A 17,198-nucleotide genomic window follows, 5' to 3' on the forward strand; every position below is an offset into this window, starting at 1 on the left:
GGTGCTTCTTGTGTAAAGGGTGTTTCTGTCGGCTGTCGCTCGGCAACTGTGTCACTGGTGTGATCTGCTTAGATATCACAGAATGCTTTGGACTCCTTTAGGACAAAAGGCACTATGTAAATCTACAGGAACAACGCTTGCTATTTTTGTAGGAAGAATGCAGATGGGCCATTAACGTCACGTTGCTCTGATGCTGTGTACCATGAAATTACATCCTTATTGCTTAACGCTTACATTATCATTATCCTAATTTAATGCATTCGCTGTCTACTATCCAGAGAATTCCAAAATCTGAATACAGAATGGAAAGCATGGTGATTTTGAAGAATGTACTCTTGTAAATTTTTTAGAATGATCAAACATACTGCACCTGAGATAGCCTCCTGTCCTCCTCTTCATAGGTGTTTCCACATTTGAGTAACAAAGTTACTTGGTGCTCCAAAAACAACTTTTCATAAAAAGCCCTTCAGTTATTGCAAACTGCATACGGGATGCCTTACTGTATTGTTCTTTTCAAAACTAGTGTGGGAATAGCACAAATACTGAAGGAGGTAAAAACCAGTAAACTAAAAAAAACCCCACCAAACCAAAAGGCACCCAATTTTTACTTTGTTAGCAATATTTTCCTCTGAAATAGGAAGTATTGTGACTTCTTAAGATATTCCTTAAAAGCTGCCAACATCCCATAAATTAATGTGAAAACAACAACATTCAGATACAAGCTTGATTTCAAATTGGTCTACCATAACATTAAATTCACAAAATATAATTAGGGCTCACTACCGCCGACCAGAGTCTCTGATTTTACAGAAATATTTGAATACAAATCCTGACATTTACGGAACACCTGTAGAGACAATCCCAGTACTAGTAAAAACACCACTCAGATAGTGTTGTCACTCACCAGTTCAATGCAAACACAAATCAAAGGAAAACTTTACCCACTTAAGGCATGCCATTTAGGCACTTCCCTCTACCTGTAACCTATGCACTCACATGACCAGAAGAAGAAGTTAACAACTAGCTTGCCTTGATTGGAAATAAGAGACAGTTAAAAGCACTACAAGATACAAATAAAAGAATCCAAACATTCCTAAAACTCAAGCAATTCATTCATTTTAAAGCTATAAGAATGAAATAAGATCTTAAAATTTCATGTAAAAATACTTGCTGGTGTTTTCAGTAATCACCAGAATCCACCTCAGGAAAAAGTATAAAGGTCATCACAAGGACACAACCCCTACACTAAATGTTTATTGGTAGGTCTGAGAAAGGGAAGCTTCTAAGCACGCTCTGTTCTGGTTATGAGTACAGGGGACACGTTACGCTGGGGATCTATGACTCTATTGAGAGAGCTTACCTTTAAAAGACTCCAGATTTCACTTTACACCATTTATAATATTAGACTTGAGAATCTGGACCACAAAATTTTGTACAGGCAGGCAGAGTCAAGTCTACGACAAAGACTCTACTACAAGCTTTACAAACAAACTAGCAAAATATTTTTTTCCATTTCTCTTATTTGTACATGGCTCCTTCCTGGAAAACCTTTTATTTGTTAAGCTCAAATGTGACTAGTTAGGAGGTAAAAGAACAAAAGCAAAAAACCCCTCCAAACCCCAAAACTGTTAAACAGAAAACCCCACACATTTTTCCCAAAACAACCAATACGAGGGTTATACAATTGTCAACAATTAATAAAAAACCCCACACCTCGAGCAAAACCTCACAAATGAAAACCTATCCCAAAAATCTATTTCCAAGGAGAGGAGAAACCTCCTCCTATGCCCATGTCATCACTCACCGAAAAAAATTTTATAGAAAATTTTATTCAACATACAACATTTTCCAGCAAAAAAAGGCAATATACAGGAAGAGTTGTTGTACACTGCGGCTACAGAAACAAAATAAAATACTGGAAAAGAATGTAAAATTAAGTGTGAATTGCTGATTCTATCTTTACTGCACTCAAAACTAGACACGCGGCTGGCATTAGCTCCGAAATAAAAGGAAGCAGTCTGGGGACCAAAATAAAACTACACACAATGAATATCAACATCAGTGAAATTCACTTGCAGACTCACCCAACAAAATTAACCTCCAAGTGTTAAATTGTACATGTTCATTCATTAAATATACAATTTCATTGTTTCTTTTTTCTTTTTTTTTCTTTTTTTTTCCTCCTTTTTTATACAAAGTCAACAGCTTACTAAACACTAGTGAGCATGCCCTCTGTGCTAAAAGGCTATTTTTCTTGTGTTTTCCCCATCTTTTCTCATGTTAACTAAATTAATGATATTTATAATCCTTTCACTTGCTTTTGCCAACTTTTGAGTGTCATTCTATTTGCCAGGAGATGGCATAATAAATCACAACGGTATTTATCAATGGCTGAAAATTTCATAAAAAGACCCAAATATCTCTTTTTAGGACTCAGGGCATCCACTTGGCAAAACGGGATGCGAAGTAGTGACTAAATTAAAGGAAAACTAGATTATTCAAAAAGATCCTATGCAGCTGGAGGAGACAAAAATCCCGAATAAGTGCCAACAATGTACACAATGAAGTAGAGATTGCTATTTATTGATGATGTGAGTTTTCTTTGCATTTACAAATGCACAAAAATGTCATTTAAAGTATAACTGAAGGAAATAAATCTGATGTGAGTCTAAACATAAGACTTACTAGCTGCAGTGATGGTGAACACCATACCGGGAAGGGCAGCCAGCCAGCTTATGCCATCTATAAACGTACTACAGACAAATATTTTGCCAATGTCAACTGTTCTACTAAACTCTTCCCTCATTATGCTGACAATTGCCTTGCATTACGTTTACCATAAAATAACTCTCATTGGCATCCAAGCTTTATAAAAACACCTTCATTTTGCTCAAAAAGGGCAGTCAATAGATACAGAGAAGCCAAACTGAACAGCCTCAACAAAATAAAATTAACATCAGCAGCAAATCCTCTTGCTGAAGACTTCAGATATAGTGCACGTGTACCAAAGTTCTACAGTTGTTAAAAAGGTGCACACACACACTTATGTTTGTCCCTTGCCTTGACAATCTGGTTAAGTAAGTCAGTTATGGATTTTAATAGCTTTTTCAAGGTAAGTGTAGCGACTTCTCTTTGGGGCTTTATTGAAATGGTCAAGCCCTAGCCATGGCCTTGGATGAGACATGTTGCCTAGAAAAGAAAAGAGAAAAAGATAATGAAGTTTTAGGACCAAACTGGAAATCTTCCTTTACACCAACTACTCCTGTGTTCCCTGTTCACAGCTTGCTACAAATCACAGCGTACAGAAGAGGACTGCAGAACAGTCCTACAGTCCACAGCCAACAACAGGGCAGCTTTCCTGGCCACTGCTTTCCTTCCAATAACACATTTTACAGCTGTTTCTGCATCAGGTAGCTAGTTTTTCTCCACTTCAGTCACTTACAGGAGTTTACAGCAGTGAAGTGTGTGCTAAAGCAAGAAAACTACTGTTATAATTTATGGCCACAGGTACATCAAAGTACCAGCTTTCACCAAAGTGATGAGTCTGTCTGAAACAGGAAGGCACCCATCATCAGAATATGACTACCTACAGTATTTACCATATTAAAAGTTTTCTCTGCTGTATTAAGCTATCCTTATCACCTAGTTTAAGTGAGAATATTTGTTAAATTCATGTAAAATGCAAATAATCAGTTAATTAAGAAATCATGTAACTGACCTCCTCCTTTATTTTATAAGAAAAAAATTTAGTCATATTTAGACTGTAAAGAAAACACAGATTTTTTCATGTGTTCAACCCAGCTTTATCTCCTGCTAGTTTTCATGAAAAACCACAGCCCACATACTTCTAGCAAATGGGATAAATTCGCTTTTAAGACGTCCTCAATGCAGAGCATCAAATGTTCTTTGAAGTGAAAGGACAAAGGCAGAAACTAAATAGCCCCCCAGCAAGGAAAGCACACTCCTGCATTCACAGCCACCACTGCAGCATAAAGCACCTGACCTTTCGGGCTGCCTGCATTTGCATTTTTGGACATATTTTCTTCAATCAAAATATTTTGTCTTTTTGTTTGACATAATGGCCAATGTCAAACATAAAAAAGAACTGCCAATCTTGATGAGATGACTTGAATGTCCCTTAAAGAAAGAAAGGAAGTCCTGCACTGTTAGCACCAGCACAGCTGTCAGTAGTGTGCACCTTTGTCAAAGCTGGGGGACACTACTAACATCAGCTGCATCGATCAAATTAGAGCCACCAAAGCTCTGGTTTCATCAGTCCAGCATGTGTTCAAATTTAGGGTCTGTAGAAACACGTGAGCCCAGCACTTTGCAATGCTACTCAGATAAAGTGCATTATAGCACCATACGATCACCCCACAGGAGAATTTCAGGGGAGGACGTGGGGGGTGGTGTAGTCTGTCAAAGTGTATCACACCAAAGGAGCAACTTCCCACAAACTCTCAAATTAAACCCCTTAAACTTCACATTCCCTGCAACTCCCACAAACAGCTCAAGTCCTTCCTTTTCCAATTTCTGCCCTGTCCCATATTTTTGGCCTAGCTACTCTGTTAGTCTTTCATGTTGTTCTGGCTCTACTTTGCCCAGAATATCCAACAGTTCGTTTCAGACTATTGCCTTCCCCTTCCTACCCCCAGAAAGATGACTCACAGAACAGAATCAGGCCTCTGCCTGCTCTGAGCACACAAGAGAGAGTTTATCTGTCCATGGAGAAATGTCCACCTCCGAGTTCGTCATCCTGAGACCTCTTGCAACTAGTGCAGAAAAAAAGGTCCCTCCAGTGAGACATTTCTCTGCTCATAAATGACTTGTGCAGATGCAGGCATTTTAAGTTTTGGCAAGACCCCCGATATTCACAGCCATGTGAACGACAGGACTTTTTGCTAGGTTCCTTCAAAATACTCACTAATAGTACAGGTCGAACTCTCTGTGGGTTTTGAAATAAATGGACAGTTACAGGATTTCTTTACAGCTGTAACGTAAATCCAGAACACAGCTTGAAAAAGTCAGATAAAATTTGGCCCTAGCACAATCTGCCAACAAAACCCACAGCTCATAATTGTCAGAAAAATAGAACTGCAGAGAGTAAGTTGTCCTCAATCTCCTTTTTACCAGATAGAGCAACTCACAAAAAGGAACACTCAAGCTCAGCTAGGGGAAAAAAATAACCCCAAGAAATTCAAGGCCTTCAACAGAGCCTTCACTGCAGTTTCAGAGGTGCCATTCCCAACTGGAACTCTCAAAAGATGATTGTGGTGGAGTTCCTCAAGGTTTAACCTGGTTTCTCCTATGTGTAAATTCCTCAGAGCATAGGGCTCTAAATAGCTGCCAAACAAGATGGTAGACCATCCACAGATGAATTCAGAACAGTGACATCTGTAGCTTGGTGAATCACCTCTTAGGATAAGAAAATCTGAGCAGCATCCTATTCACATGTGCATTATTGTTAGATTCTTCAGATTCATTGAAGATATTAAGAATGAACAAGTATCTTCAAGGAACATATGAATGCAATTAACACTCTGCAGCACACTCAAAATAATGTTGAGAATGCACCCTAACATTTTTTAGGAATAACCTGAGTGCATAGTCCAATAACAACTTGAGAATCAAAGATACAAAGGAGTAGATGGACAATACAGATAAGGTGCAACTGACATTATGACTCTCTTCTGTAAATGTTATATTGATACTGGACTCATTTGGTCACTCAAATGCAAACTTTACTTCACAAGGAAACAGATTTAGTTATTTATATGCCTGCAAAATACATATCCTCACATATACACTTAACAGCGTGCACACAAATGTATAGAAATACTTGGTTACTCTGTACAATGTATTCCACGTACAAAGAACAAATTCTTTCTCCAGTCTGAGTTAAGGATAATCACATTTTAACAACTGGCAGAGAAACTTCAGCAGATCAAAAGAATAATCAGACTGTCTAACAACTCACCAGGTTGGGGCTCAAAGTCTTTCAAGTTCACTTCATACTCATCTTCATTGAGATACTGGTGTCGGCCCATCATTACAATTGCAAATTTAAACTATGAAAAGGAAAAAGAAATCCCACAACTGGTAAGATACTGCATTTAAAATAAAGCTTTCAAGTCTAATTTCATAATTTAACTTGCAGCTGGTTTTAAGTTGTATTCTTCAAGGGTTGGATAAAGGCCCATCCTGTTTAAAACCTTAATCAACAACCTGGATAATGGGATAAAAAGAATGCTCAGGGAATCACGAATCTGCACCTGGAGTGCTGCACCCAGGTTCACGCCATCCAGGGAAGAAGAGTTGGCAACAGACTACAGAAGTCCAGCCCCAGTCCAGTAAGATGGTTAGGGAGCTGGAGCCCACGGGGTACAGCAGGCTAAGGGAGATGGGTTTGTTTAGGCCAGAGAAGGAAAGGCTAACAGTGACATCCAAGTCTTCCATGCACTGAAGGCTGTCACACAGAAGCAGACTCTTCTCAAAGAGCTGCACAGTAGAAGCATAAGAGGCAACCATTACAAGTTGCAAAATGAAAAAAAAAAAAATCTGATTACATGTAAAAAAGAAAAAGTCTTCACAATGATATCAGTAATGCTCTAAAATACAGTGTCCAGCACCTGGCAGAATTCCCATCCTTGGGAGGCTTGACATTGCTCAGGGTTTTACCTGGTTGCAATCTGACAGCTTTAAAAGAGTTCTGCCCTGAGCAGGAACCTGAAGGGGGTGGCCTCTAGAGGTCCTGCACCATCTGTATTTTTTTAGGTTACTTTAACCTTTTGCTCTATCTCTTTTGATACGGGACTTACAGAATTACCACTCCTACACATGCTACCTGATTATTCTGAGGAAAAGCATTATTTAAGTCTAGCAACTGTTCTACTGAGCAAAATCGACACTTATCCCAAACCTGCAGTGTTCCAATTTCTTAAAATAAACTCATTTAGGGCCTACAATCAGCAATAAAACTCTCAACCTGCCATTACCTTTTCAAATTCTTTCTCTTGTATGTCCAGCATTGTCTGAATTCTCTTCATAACCTCTCTGAAGTGTTCACCCTAATAATTACAACAAGATTTTTAATGTAAAAAAAAAAATCTAGGAAAAGAAGAGATGCTGTTAATACTTCCTGCTTCAAGCTTCATCAAAGCACTTCAACTTAATCTCTCAGTTATTACAAAATTACACAAGTGTCAACATCATCCTCTCCACTATGGAATAACAACATACAACTTGCTATAAACACAGCGACTTTTATTATTACCAATTTATCATTACTCAAACTGTCCCATAAATCAACTAAGCACTGCTAATGATATGTGCAAGTCAGATTAAAGTTAAGAAAAAGTTAGGAAATTAGCAGCCAAACAGGAATTTGGGGAAAAAAAAAAAATGTAACTTTTCTAAGCATATTATTTTTTAAAACCTCTACACCTATGATGCTCCCACTCAATTAGTAATTTTGTGTAGTCCATTTCTGCATGCTGTCCATGGAAACTGATGGCATCCATCACTTGTTTTGGACAACTTAAAGATCAGTAGTATTTATCAGCTGTCATAGATGGGAAATGCAGCGTAAATGGTTTCCACCAGAAATCAACATGAGTTTTACTCTACATTGATCAAAAATATGGAAATAGAGTAAAATTCTACGGGATGCAGAGATGCAGGCAGATTTCTCATTCCAGAACTTTCAGAAAAATAGGTAAATTTAATACAAGCTAGCATACATGAAGCAGAAACAAGTTTAGAGAAAACTGCTAACTGTCCCCAGAAACACACTTTGCTACTAAAAGAGTCAGTGTGACATTCAGCTGGAGCAGCACCACATAAAAACTTAAGAATTTAAATTAAGTTTTCAAAATTAGCTTTCACTCTTAACTTCCAGCCCTAGAAGACAAAGCACATCAAATTAGTGCAGTTATGAAATGCAAAGTCATCTTAGAAAATGCTGAAGTAAAGCAACCACATTTTCTGTAATCACATCTGTCAGTAAACAGCCAAACGGCCAGGGCCCAACGCGGGCAGGGCCCAACCACTTCTGCAGCAGTTACTGAAGAGGGCCTGGAACCAGGATTCTAGGTTTGCTGAGAGTGGGGGTGGCTTTGCTCTGATGGCATTTCAAGTCCATGGCTGATGCTGCATGCCTGCTTTCTAGATATTGCACAGCCTCACTGAAACCCTGAACAATCTGGATATGCAAAAGAGAGCTGAGATGGGAAATGATTTAACTGCAAGAAGGCATATATGGGGCAGAACTTCTTATATAGAAGAACTCTCTTCCCATACACTTTTTATATTCATCAGTTTCTTTGACAGCACTTTAAGGAAACATCATCAATATAATCCCATGGGGGGAAAAGGGAGCCATACTCTACCTGGTGTATCCTCAGCAAGAAAGGAATTCCAAATGTCCCAAAAACTTCTTTGTGGAAATGTGCCACTGTGATTAACATCTCATTTTCTTTATCTATATCTACCTGGTCCAGAGGAATTTCCTAGATACAGACATAAAATTATTACTTCAGTCAGCTAAAACTTCCCCAAAACCTAACTTATTAAGTAACTAAAAGCATAATTGTTACTGTTACTGATGTAAAACAAGTCTATTTAAAACCAACCAAAAGAATTATGCTGTTTGACAGAGCTTTCTTACAAGAGTCACTGATCCCTGGCATGACAGAATTTCAGCTTCCCCTATTCAGCAAGTATGCTCCTGGCTTCCCCAAACAACTTTTTTGACATTGAATCTTTTATCAGCTGTAGCAGTAATTGATATCAATATCACAGACCCCTTGTTGTTTCCTCATAACAGTCTGTAATGGCAACTTTTAAAAATAAAAAATATTCTGAACTTTGAGGCAGGTGAACAGATTTGAATGATGAAACGTGTAGAAAAGAAAAAAAAAAATCACACAAGTAGCAAAGTTTGTCTCAAGAAACTCAACAGAAAATGAAACAAAGCTGTCTAGAATACTTAAATTTAGAGTATGAAAGTGGATTCTAAGTCTAAACATTTATATCGTGAGTCCTCAAACAAGCCTTGGAATTATTGCTAAGACAGCCAATGTCCTATGGACAAGTCCTTGCCAAGTCTTCATGTATTGTCATCATAAACATACATAAAGAATTAAAGAATTAAACCATTACAGGGAAGCAGATAGAACAAAGGAAAACATTCAGAAAGATTATCTATAAAAACACCTATCTATTTTCATGTAACCCAGCTTGCTGCAAGTATCATGGTATTCGAAAATCAAAATGCAGAAAAAGATAATTACCCTTGAGAGTTTCCTAACTCAAAGTCAAGTTTTAGAGCTTCAGACAGTAATATTTACCTCTATTCGAAACGTTCGACTTGTTGCAGGGGACAAACACTCTAACAGCTCATCTTCCTGATGGACACCGATTATTTTGTAACTTACAATTTCTAGCAGCCTTAAAAATAAACAAATAGGAAAAGCGTTAAAAAAATATTTTTTTAAAATCAATGTAACATTTCTTTCTCAAACCTTGAGAAGAATTAGTGTGATCAGGATGTAAACAGATGCTACTACTACTACTGTATTTGTGAAGTTTTAAATTCAGTCTTTAGCAAGAACTCAGCTGTCAAGTTCTGAGAGGTTAAAATACTTCTTGTTCATGGCAAAAAAACCCTAGTATGTAGTTACAAGACAAAGGTTTTTACTTAGATTATTTTTTAAACTCTCTTTGAGGAGCCTCACTTTTAACTCCCGAGAAGTGAACAAGGATAGAATGCTTGAATTGGAAACAGTTATAAAAATGTGGGTTAATAAATTGAATTGATGAAACTTACAGATCTCAGTGATGTAACTTTATGAAATACAAAATAATTACATAAAGTTTGTTATAGTTAAGAACTCTCAGTGTGAATCTGGAGGTTATTTTTAACTTAGTATCAGACCTCATTTGATAACAATGGTTTCTACAGTATTTTAAATTGGACAGAAACTTTTCTGCATAAAATCCGTAATAGAAATATAAATCTTCCAGCTTTACCTTAATTTCCCTGAACCTTTTTCAGAGAGTTCTACAACTTTTTTACATTCTTCTAACAGGTCCCGCACACACCCATGCTTATCTGGATATACTGTTATTTCCTGTAGAATTTGAAACAGAAAAATGATTATAAAATCTGAAAATGTAAACAATGATATTAAAGCATAGAATACACTGGACTCTTCTTTGTCAAAAATTCATTTTTAAAAGGTAACAATTACTGCAGTGAACATCTATGTTATTGTCCAAATTTTTGTCAAGAACTCACACAATATAAAAAAAGAGTAAATTTTTTTTGTAGTTGCTGGTGTTTTTTTTGTTGTTTGCTTGTTGGGTTTTATATCTGCATAAGACACAACTTTGTTCCAATTTTGTGTTATTCAGGGATAACAGTGTGTGAACCATAATCACAGCCACACCAGATTTGACCAGAAATGAAAGCAAGTGTGTAGCAGCCAGTCTCACTCACCTCTTCCCTAAACTGGCTATTTAGCCATATGCATTTAAAACTTCTTCTGTTTTCAAAATCAGTTATTTTCATTTTGAGCTTAAAGAAGAAAAGAAAAACACTTTAGGCATACTTTGTACAGGGCAGAATTTTGGGGTCTTTTTATTTTGCACCAATAAAAACAGAAGACTCTTACCTGTTGATAGTAAAGTTTTTTAGGTTGCCTAGGCTTGAAGAACTGCAGAAGATCTCTTAAAGTACCTTCATAATTATGCCTAAGAGGATTACCAGGGCCATCCCTATAACTACAGAAGGAAAAACAAATATCTCTTTACGATCCAGCACTGCCCAGTAAATCAAAATATCAAGTACAGTTTTATCTCTGGCTTCTAGTTTCAAGTATTTGCTAGCACAGCCTAAGCAGTATTATATTCAGTGCTTCAGTGATTTTTTAAAAACAGGTGAGCATAGGGGAACAGAAAAACCATTACTGTACAATGTTAACTCTCTTAGATGTTTACAAGCTCACCTTTAATTAATGCTGCAAATGGCAGACCTACATTTCTCTGAAGCTACTAGTATAGCAGCACATGCTTTGGACTGTGGAAGGTTAACTTGTGGAGCCAAATGACACAGCAAATTCCAGAGTGACCACAGCACTGTAAACTATAAAGGGCTACTCAATTTATGACAGTCTCATTGATGATGAAGGGAGATACTTACAGGTTAAGAGCAATCTACATTTACATGAATACAAAAAAGGATGTAATTTTTGTGTGTGCATTATTCCTGCAGCATACATGTATAACTACTAATACACTGAGTTTAGCTACAGTTTTATATAGATTCCAATGCAGTTTTATACAGCTGTGCCCGAGGACATCACTTTTACCAGAAATGTCCCTTCTAGCAGCTGTTAACTTGTTAGATCACCATCATCTTAATAAAAATTCATTTGCAGACTTTGGGGGAGGAAAGGGAAAAAATCAGTGAAGTAACTCCTACATTGACACCTGTAAAATCAACAAAAATCCTGCTTTTATGTGCACTTGTTTCTCCTCCATTCTAGAAATCTGCATGCACTGAAACAGCACTTGCATTAGCTTAATAAGCTGTCCAATGATTTTAGAAATTTAAACAGTGATCCTTTAAAGTGTATCTTTTTTTCAGTGACACTAGAGCTCTTCTAAAATGTGCAATTCTTTGAGTTTCTAGAGTCAGCCACTGCAATACTCAAACCTGTGCAACTTCCTGTGTGTGCCAGAATGCCAACACGTTACTGGGGAAGAATCAGCTAACCTGGAAAAAGCTACAAAGTAACTGCTACCTATCTATATTTGGGCTAAATATTTTAATGAGTAGTTTAGACACTGAACACAAAGGAAAATCTTACCCTTGGGACTTGAAAAACTGTAATAGCATTGGATCCGTATTAAGTCTTTGCGCAACTGTCTTTGCAACCTGCAAATAAATTTTTTTTTTGTTAAGTTCTGAATTATTTTAGGCAGTTATGACATCACTCTACAGTCCACTTGTCACATGTCAAGAACATTATGCTACTGAAATGCTGAGAGACCCATTATGCCTACCTCCTCAAGGAAAAACACACTCATATCTTTAGTCTCTGAACAGTTGACACAGAGTAAGAGATACTATAGAAAAAAAAAGTGAGGAAAATGTTTGTTTTAATACTATAAACAACTGTCACCAAAAGGCCACAAAATCCACAATAGCTCTACTCCTCTTCTGGGTTTGTTTTTTGTTGTTTTTACATTATGGTATCGTTGGGGAAATAAGCAAGACTTGCTCTTTCAGAATTCCCACTGTTCTTTGATCCACTCCAAGGACGTTATCTTGCTGTGCAATAGAACCCCATTATTCCTCACAAAAAGCATCGGGATTCTCCATTTTTCCCTTACCAGAAAAAGCCCAGAGTTATAAAGGACTGACACTTCAATTAAAAATGAAGTAAGAGGAACTGAGTTGCTGAAAAGCAGATGATGAGAACAGGATAGCCAAAAGTCATCCCCAACCTCCCCTGTGTATGCAGGTGCTCCAAGTACCTGCCCTTGGTGACAGAAAATACACTGTCTGACTTTAACCATTTGTTTTGACAACTGCAAAAGAACTGTAGGAAGACAAACCTACTCATGGCTCTTAGTAGATCAGACCAAATTTATCTTAATTAAAAAATAAAAAGTTTATTAGTCCAGTTCTCCTCTTCTAAACAACCCCCATCACCCTTTATGAACACAAGAGGTTTGATCTGTTAGGGCTACTGATCATTAAACAGCATTGTCTGAAGAAAGCAACAGAGTTTGGTCTATAAAATTAGTATTGTTGGTGATATTACAAGCAGAAAATAGGTATCACCAGGTTCCCAAGGTATTTTTCTTTTAAAAGCTAAGTAAGTTGAGCAAATTTTACATGTCACTTAAAAAGCAAACCCAAAATTTTGTTAGAGTTCCCTGATAGAGCAGAATAGCATATGAAGAAGGGATCCCACTGTTGAATAAGTCATTATTAATAAAAATGGGGAGGTTTAGAATATTTTCTTCTCACAAGCCTCAGAGGCTTCCTTCAATTTTTCATTACCACAATCCAAAAAGTTTCAAGAACCGATGTACTTTTCCTAAAAGTTATGTGTAACCCACCTGTGAACTAGTGCAAAAGTTACTTTCAGAACAAGGAAACAAAAGCAAAGAAACAAATAGGTCACATGCCTGAAAGTAATTCATCCTATTGGATAAAGTAACAACAAAGCCTGGGTCGTTGGGGATGGTTTTATCACAGAAAATGACATCCACACGATGATAGAGGTCTCGGAAGTACTCTTTAGCTGTTGGTAGCTCACTATTATCGTTTTCTGGGTCATCCCTACAGGAGCAAACAAATGATAATGCCATTACATACCACACTGGTACACGTGTAAGCAGATAAGCAGTTAGGGCTTTTAAAAACGTGTTCTACAGTAAGTCAGCAACAGGTGAGAGATACAGAAATAAAGTTTAGAAACCTCTGTAAAAGGCACGACTCGTACACGGTGGAACTAGCGCAGTCAGTAGTGACCCACACCTGGGTGTCCCTGCAGGGCACGGGCAGAGGCTCTGGGCTTTCTCCCTCGGCTGCCTGGCAGTCCTGACTCCAGCTGTTCCACAGCAGCTCTCCAGCAGCAGCTGTCCCTCCCTCCCACCCCGGCACGTTGCTGCCTCTGTGTCAATGCTGCCACAGGTGCCCGCACACTCCCGTACGAGTCGCTTTGCGCAGAGGCTGGAAGGACAACAGCACTCCTTGAACCACTGAAACAAACCAGCCGGCCTGGACACTGGTTTGGGTCACTACTGACTGGTACCCCTATCTTCTCAGCAGAGAAACAGCACCAGGGTACAAGCTGTGCACTTACCCAGGAGTCAGCAGCCAGCCAAAGGTGCATAACACCAACTGGGTCAACAGGGAATGCGAGTTCCAAGGCATGACATGAGAAATACATTCATCTCACATAATCTGGGGTAAGAGTGCTGAAGATAGACTAGCTGGCTTCCACCCACTGTCAGCCCATGGAGAGAAACAGAGCAACACAGTTGGGTGTGACCATCAGGAGTGAGAGCATAGAAATGCTGATTTATAGCCCTGACAAGCTTATGAAAGATCCCTTTAATGGATACAAGAGGCAGGAGTTCTCCTTTTGCCTTGGAGAAAACTCCAGCTGAGGCACCAGTACACCTGAGTGGCAACTGCTCAGGCAAGCTGGGCGTATCTCATCACCGCAGACCAATGCAGAACTTACTATGAGCATGAGTAAAAGGAAAAAAAGGGAAAGCAGTTTAGTTTAGTTGTAGGCTGAAAGGATCTCCAAGCCAAGAGCCTTGTACAGTGGTAATGGTACTGAGCCCGAGATCTGAAATGCTGGTAGGCTCTTCAGTGCCTAAGTTACAGTGGCCCTGAGTAAAAGCTGCAGAACTCATACTGCTGAAACACAATCTTTGGAAATATTAAGACCTTATTTTAAGTTATTTTCTAAATTAGGATGAAACCTTTTCCTTAAATAATGTGGCATGTGATATTTAAAATACTACCAATACTTTTTCATTTCCCCTTTGAAGAAACAAGTGAGAACTGCTGAGAACATCTCTACTGTTGGAAAACTATACTTCACTCTTGATAAAAACGCTATGTTAAAGGAAGTTCTGCTTCCAAAGCAAACCAGGTGATTTAATTACAATAAACTGGCCCCTTAAAATACGTACTTCTGAAACACTATGATGTCACCATCCATCAGTTCATCAAGAGCTTTATCAAGAGATACATCATAGTCTTGAATCCTTTCTGTTAAATTTGGTTTAACTTCCTGCAATGAAAAACAAAAATTGTTGACTGAAGAATAAAGGAAAGACAAACATAAAGGTCACAATATTAAAGAAATAATAAGATAAAATAACATATCTGCTTTCAACTGAAATAAATTTATCAATGTATACATGCAAATTAAATGTAGTCTTAATTGAGGTCCAGATACCTCTTTTGTCTATTAATAAAGCTGGCTGCTCATTTGTACTTTTGAAGTCTCATCCAAGGTATCTTAATTTTCAAAAGTATTTTATCATTCAGCAATGTCTTGTTAGCACTGAAAATCTTCCAAAATTCAGGTATTAATTCAGAGATCCCAGGCGCTCAGAGAACATTGATTATGCTCATTTATTTTAATAGTGCAGAACTTCTGTACAACCCCTTTTTTTTATTTTAAGCATGCATGCTCTCCTGGAAGAGGCAGAGAGCAGTATGACTGCTAACAAACATTTAAAAAACCAACTCTTTGTTCTTACTGTGGCAAAGAATTTGCCTTGGCAAGATCTGCAACTTCAGCACTCTATAAATACAGAAGTTGTAAAGATTTATTATTTCTGTATTTGAGCAGAAACACATTAGTAGACTAAGGATTTTGTTTGCTGACTTTTGACTTAGAGAAGAAAGGAGAAGTTGAAACATTTTTTCCCAACTGCTGTCTAAAGGGGGCACTGAAAATACAACGGTAAACAACACTAGCAGCAGTCAGCAGTTAGCTCCTCTAACGCAGCAGCTCAGAGGATATGCAGATTTAGCACAGCAAAGCTGCTCATGTAGGACTTCATGTAGAGATTTTTTTGGTTTTAAATTGTCATACTTCTAGTTGTTTAATTTTAAATGTTTTGAATTTAACTATCTGCTCCCATTCTCTGGCAGCAATGTACACTTCTATGTTAGAGATTATAGTGTTTGTGACTATTGTAAATTATTGTTGTGAGCAAGCTTTTTTTATCTGATAAAGCTTCTTTTTCAATGTTACAAAAAATCTACCAATACAAACCTCATAGAGGATAAGGTTAGTTTCTTGTGGAAATCCTGCTCTCTCACACATAACTGGAAGCAAGTCACCTATTGGAAAAGGAAAGGAGTGTGAAATGTGTGGCTCTTCAGCTACTAGTAAGACCTGCAAAAAGGAGAGAACCCGTTTTTCTACACTGGATAAATACTTTCAAAATGCCTAAGAAAGGAAGCCTTCCAGGTTAAAGCTTCCCTTATTGATATTCAACCCTGAGACAGACTAAGGTTTCCTTTCATTTCATCTGAACAACAACAAAAATATGGGCAACACCACTGAAGAGCAAAGAGATAAAATAACAGTTTCCCTAGAGAAAAATTTTAATCTCTTAAAAAAAAAAGAAAAAAAAATTAAGACTGCTAAAATACAAAATCAGAAAGCATGTGTAAGTCAGCAAAATGATACATTCAGAATGATGAATCAAAGTATTTTAACTCGGAGGACAATTGCTGAATTCCTTTAAATGTACCCATATGAAAACCAAGGCTCAGGCCCAATTTGGTCTAAGCAGCTGCTCTCAGGCTACCACAGTAAAAAGTTGTAGAAGAGTTATTTTAAAATCTATTGCAGAAGTACATACCACAAGAAAAAACTTGAAATAGATGGGGGGAAAAAAAAAAAAAAAACAAACTGGAGAGGAATACTGAATCAGAAGGCTTTACACCAAGTTTTAAACAGTTTTTTCTGTTCAGGAACACCTGATGAATACACCAAACCTATTATAAAAAATGTGTATTAAGAAACACACCCCGCCCTGCAGCAGTCACTGACACAACGGGGGGAAGAAAACTATCAGGACTTGGGAGAGATCAGAATTTTTCTGTGGTGTATTTTTGATTTCAGTGATAAAACTCCTACTAAAACGAAAAAGACAAGCAATCTATTGTCTTTAATATTTTTCAGCTGTCGCAAATGGAACTTTAGCACTCACGTATTTTACAGGATATAGGTGTGTAGATATGTCCACAATAATTCAAACTCCGAGTCTTCGGATCATACATCTTCAGGAACAACATTACATCATCTACAGGTTGAGAAGTAAGATTTAATTTCAAGTAAGGATAATTGGAGTACGTTGGGAGGGAAATCACAGAGATACTTTTCTTTAAACAGTAACAAAGATGTCTCTTTGACTTACTCATTTAATGCGCTTAAAATATTCTTAAGTGCTAAATTTTTACATCAATTTCATATATACATAAAAACTTATTCTGTGATTCTAAGACTACATGAAACATGCCTTACACTTGAAAAGAAATAAAGGAAAAACTGCACAAGAAAAATAAATTTCAGCACTGTAGTTTGATGGGTACATCAACGTCGTCAGTGAAAAAAGAGTGCACAATGTTTTCCAAGATGAAA

General features: G+C 37.5%; 1 protein-coding gene across 1 annotated transcript in view; it reads right to left on the reverse strand.

Annotated features, from left to right (window-relative positions):
• Positions 1–2,564: 2,564 nt before the first annotated feature.
• Positions 2,565–17,198, reverse strand: part of USP7 (ubiquitin specific peptidase 7 (herpes virus-associated)) — a 40,644-nt gene continuing 26,010 nt past the window's right edge. The window contains exons 18-30 of the mRNA XM_008949337.1: positions 16,768–16,860; positions 15,822–15,889; positions 14,725–14,825; positions 13,201–13,354; positions 11,871–11,938; positions 10,674–10,782; positions 10,499–10,576; positions 10,030–10,130; positions 9,348–9,447; positions 8,388–8,507; positions 6,996–7,067; positions 5,978–6,068; positions 2,565–3,189 (exon numbers count right to left, since the gene is read on the reverse strand). Coding sequence (XP_008947585.1) covers positions 3,083–3,189; positions 5,978–6,068; positions 6,996–7,067; positions 8,388–8,507; positions 9,348–9,447; positions 10,030–10,130; positions 10,499–10,576; positions 10,674–10,782; positions 11,871–11,938; positions 13,201–13,354; positions 14,725–14,825; positions 15,822–15,889; positions 16,768–16,860 — 1,262 coding nt within the window. The 3' untranslated portion in view covers positions 2,565–3,082. The remainder of the gene's footprint in view (positions 3,190–5,977; positions 6,069–6,995; positions 7,068–8,387; positions 8,508–9,347; positions 9,448–10,029; positions 10,131–10,498; positions 10,577–10,673; positions 10,783–11,870; positions 11,939–13,200; positions 13,355–14,724; positions 14,826–15,821; positions 15,890–16,767; positions 16,861–17,198) is intronic.

This window comes from Merops nubicus, unplaced genomic scaffold (assembly GCF_000691845.1).
Source record: "Merops nubicus isolate BGI_N331 unplaced genomic scaffold, ASM69184v1 scaffold911, whole genome shotgun sequence".
Lineage (NCBI taxonomy): Eukaryota > Metazoa > Chordata > Aves > Coraciiformes > Meropidae > Merops > Merops nubicus.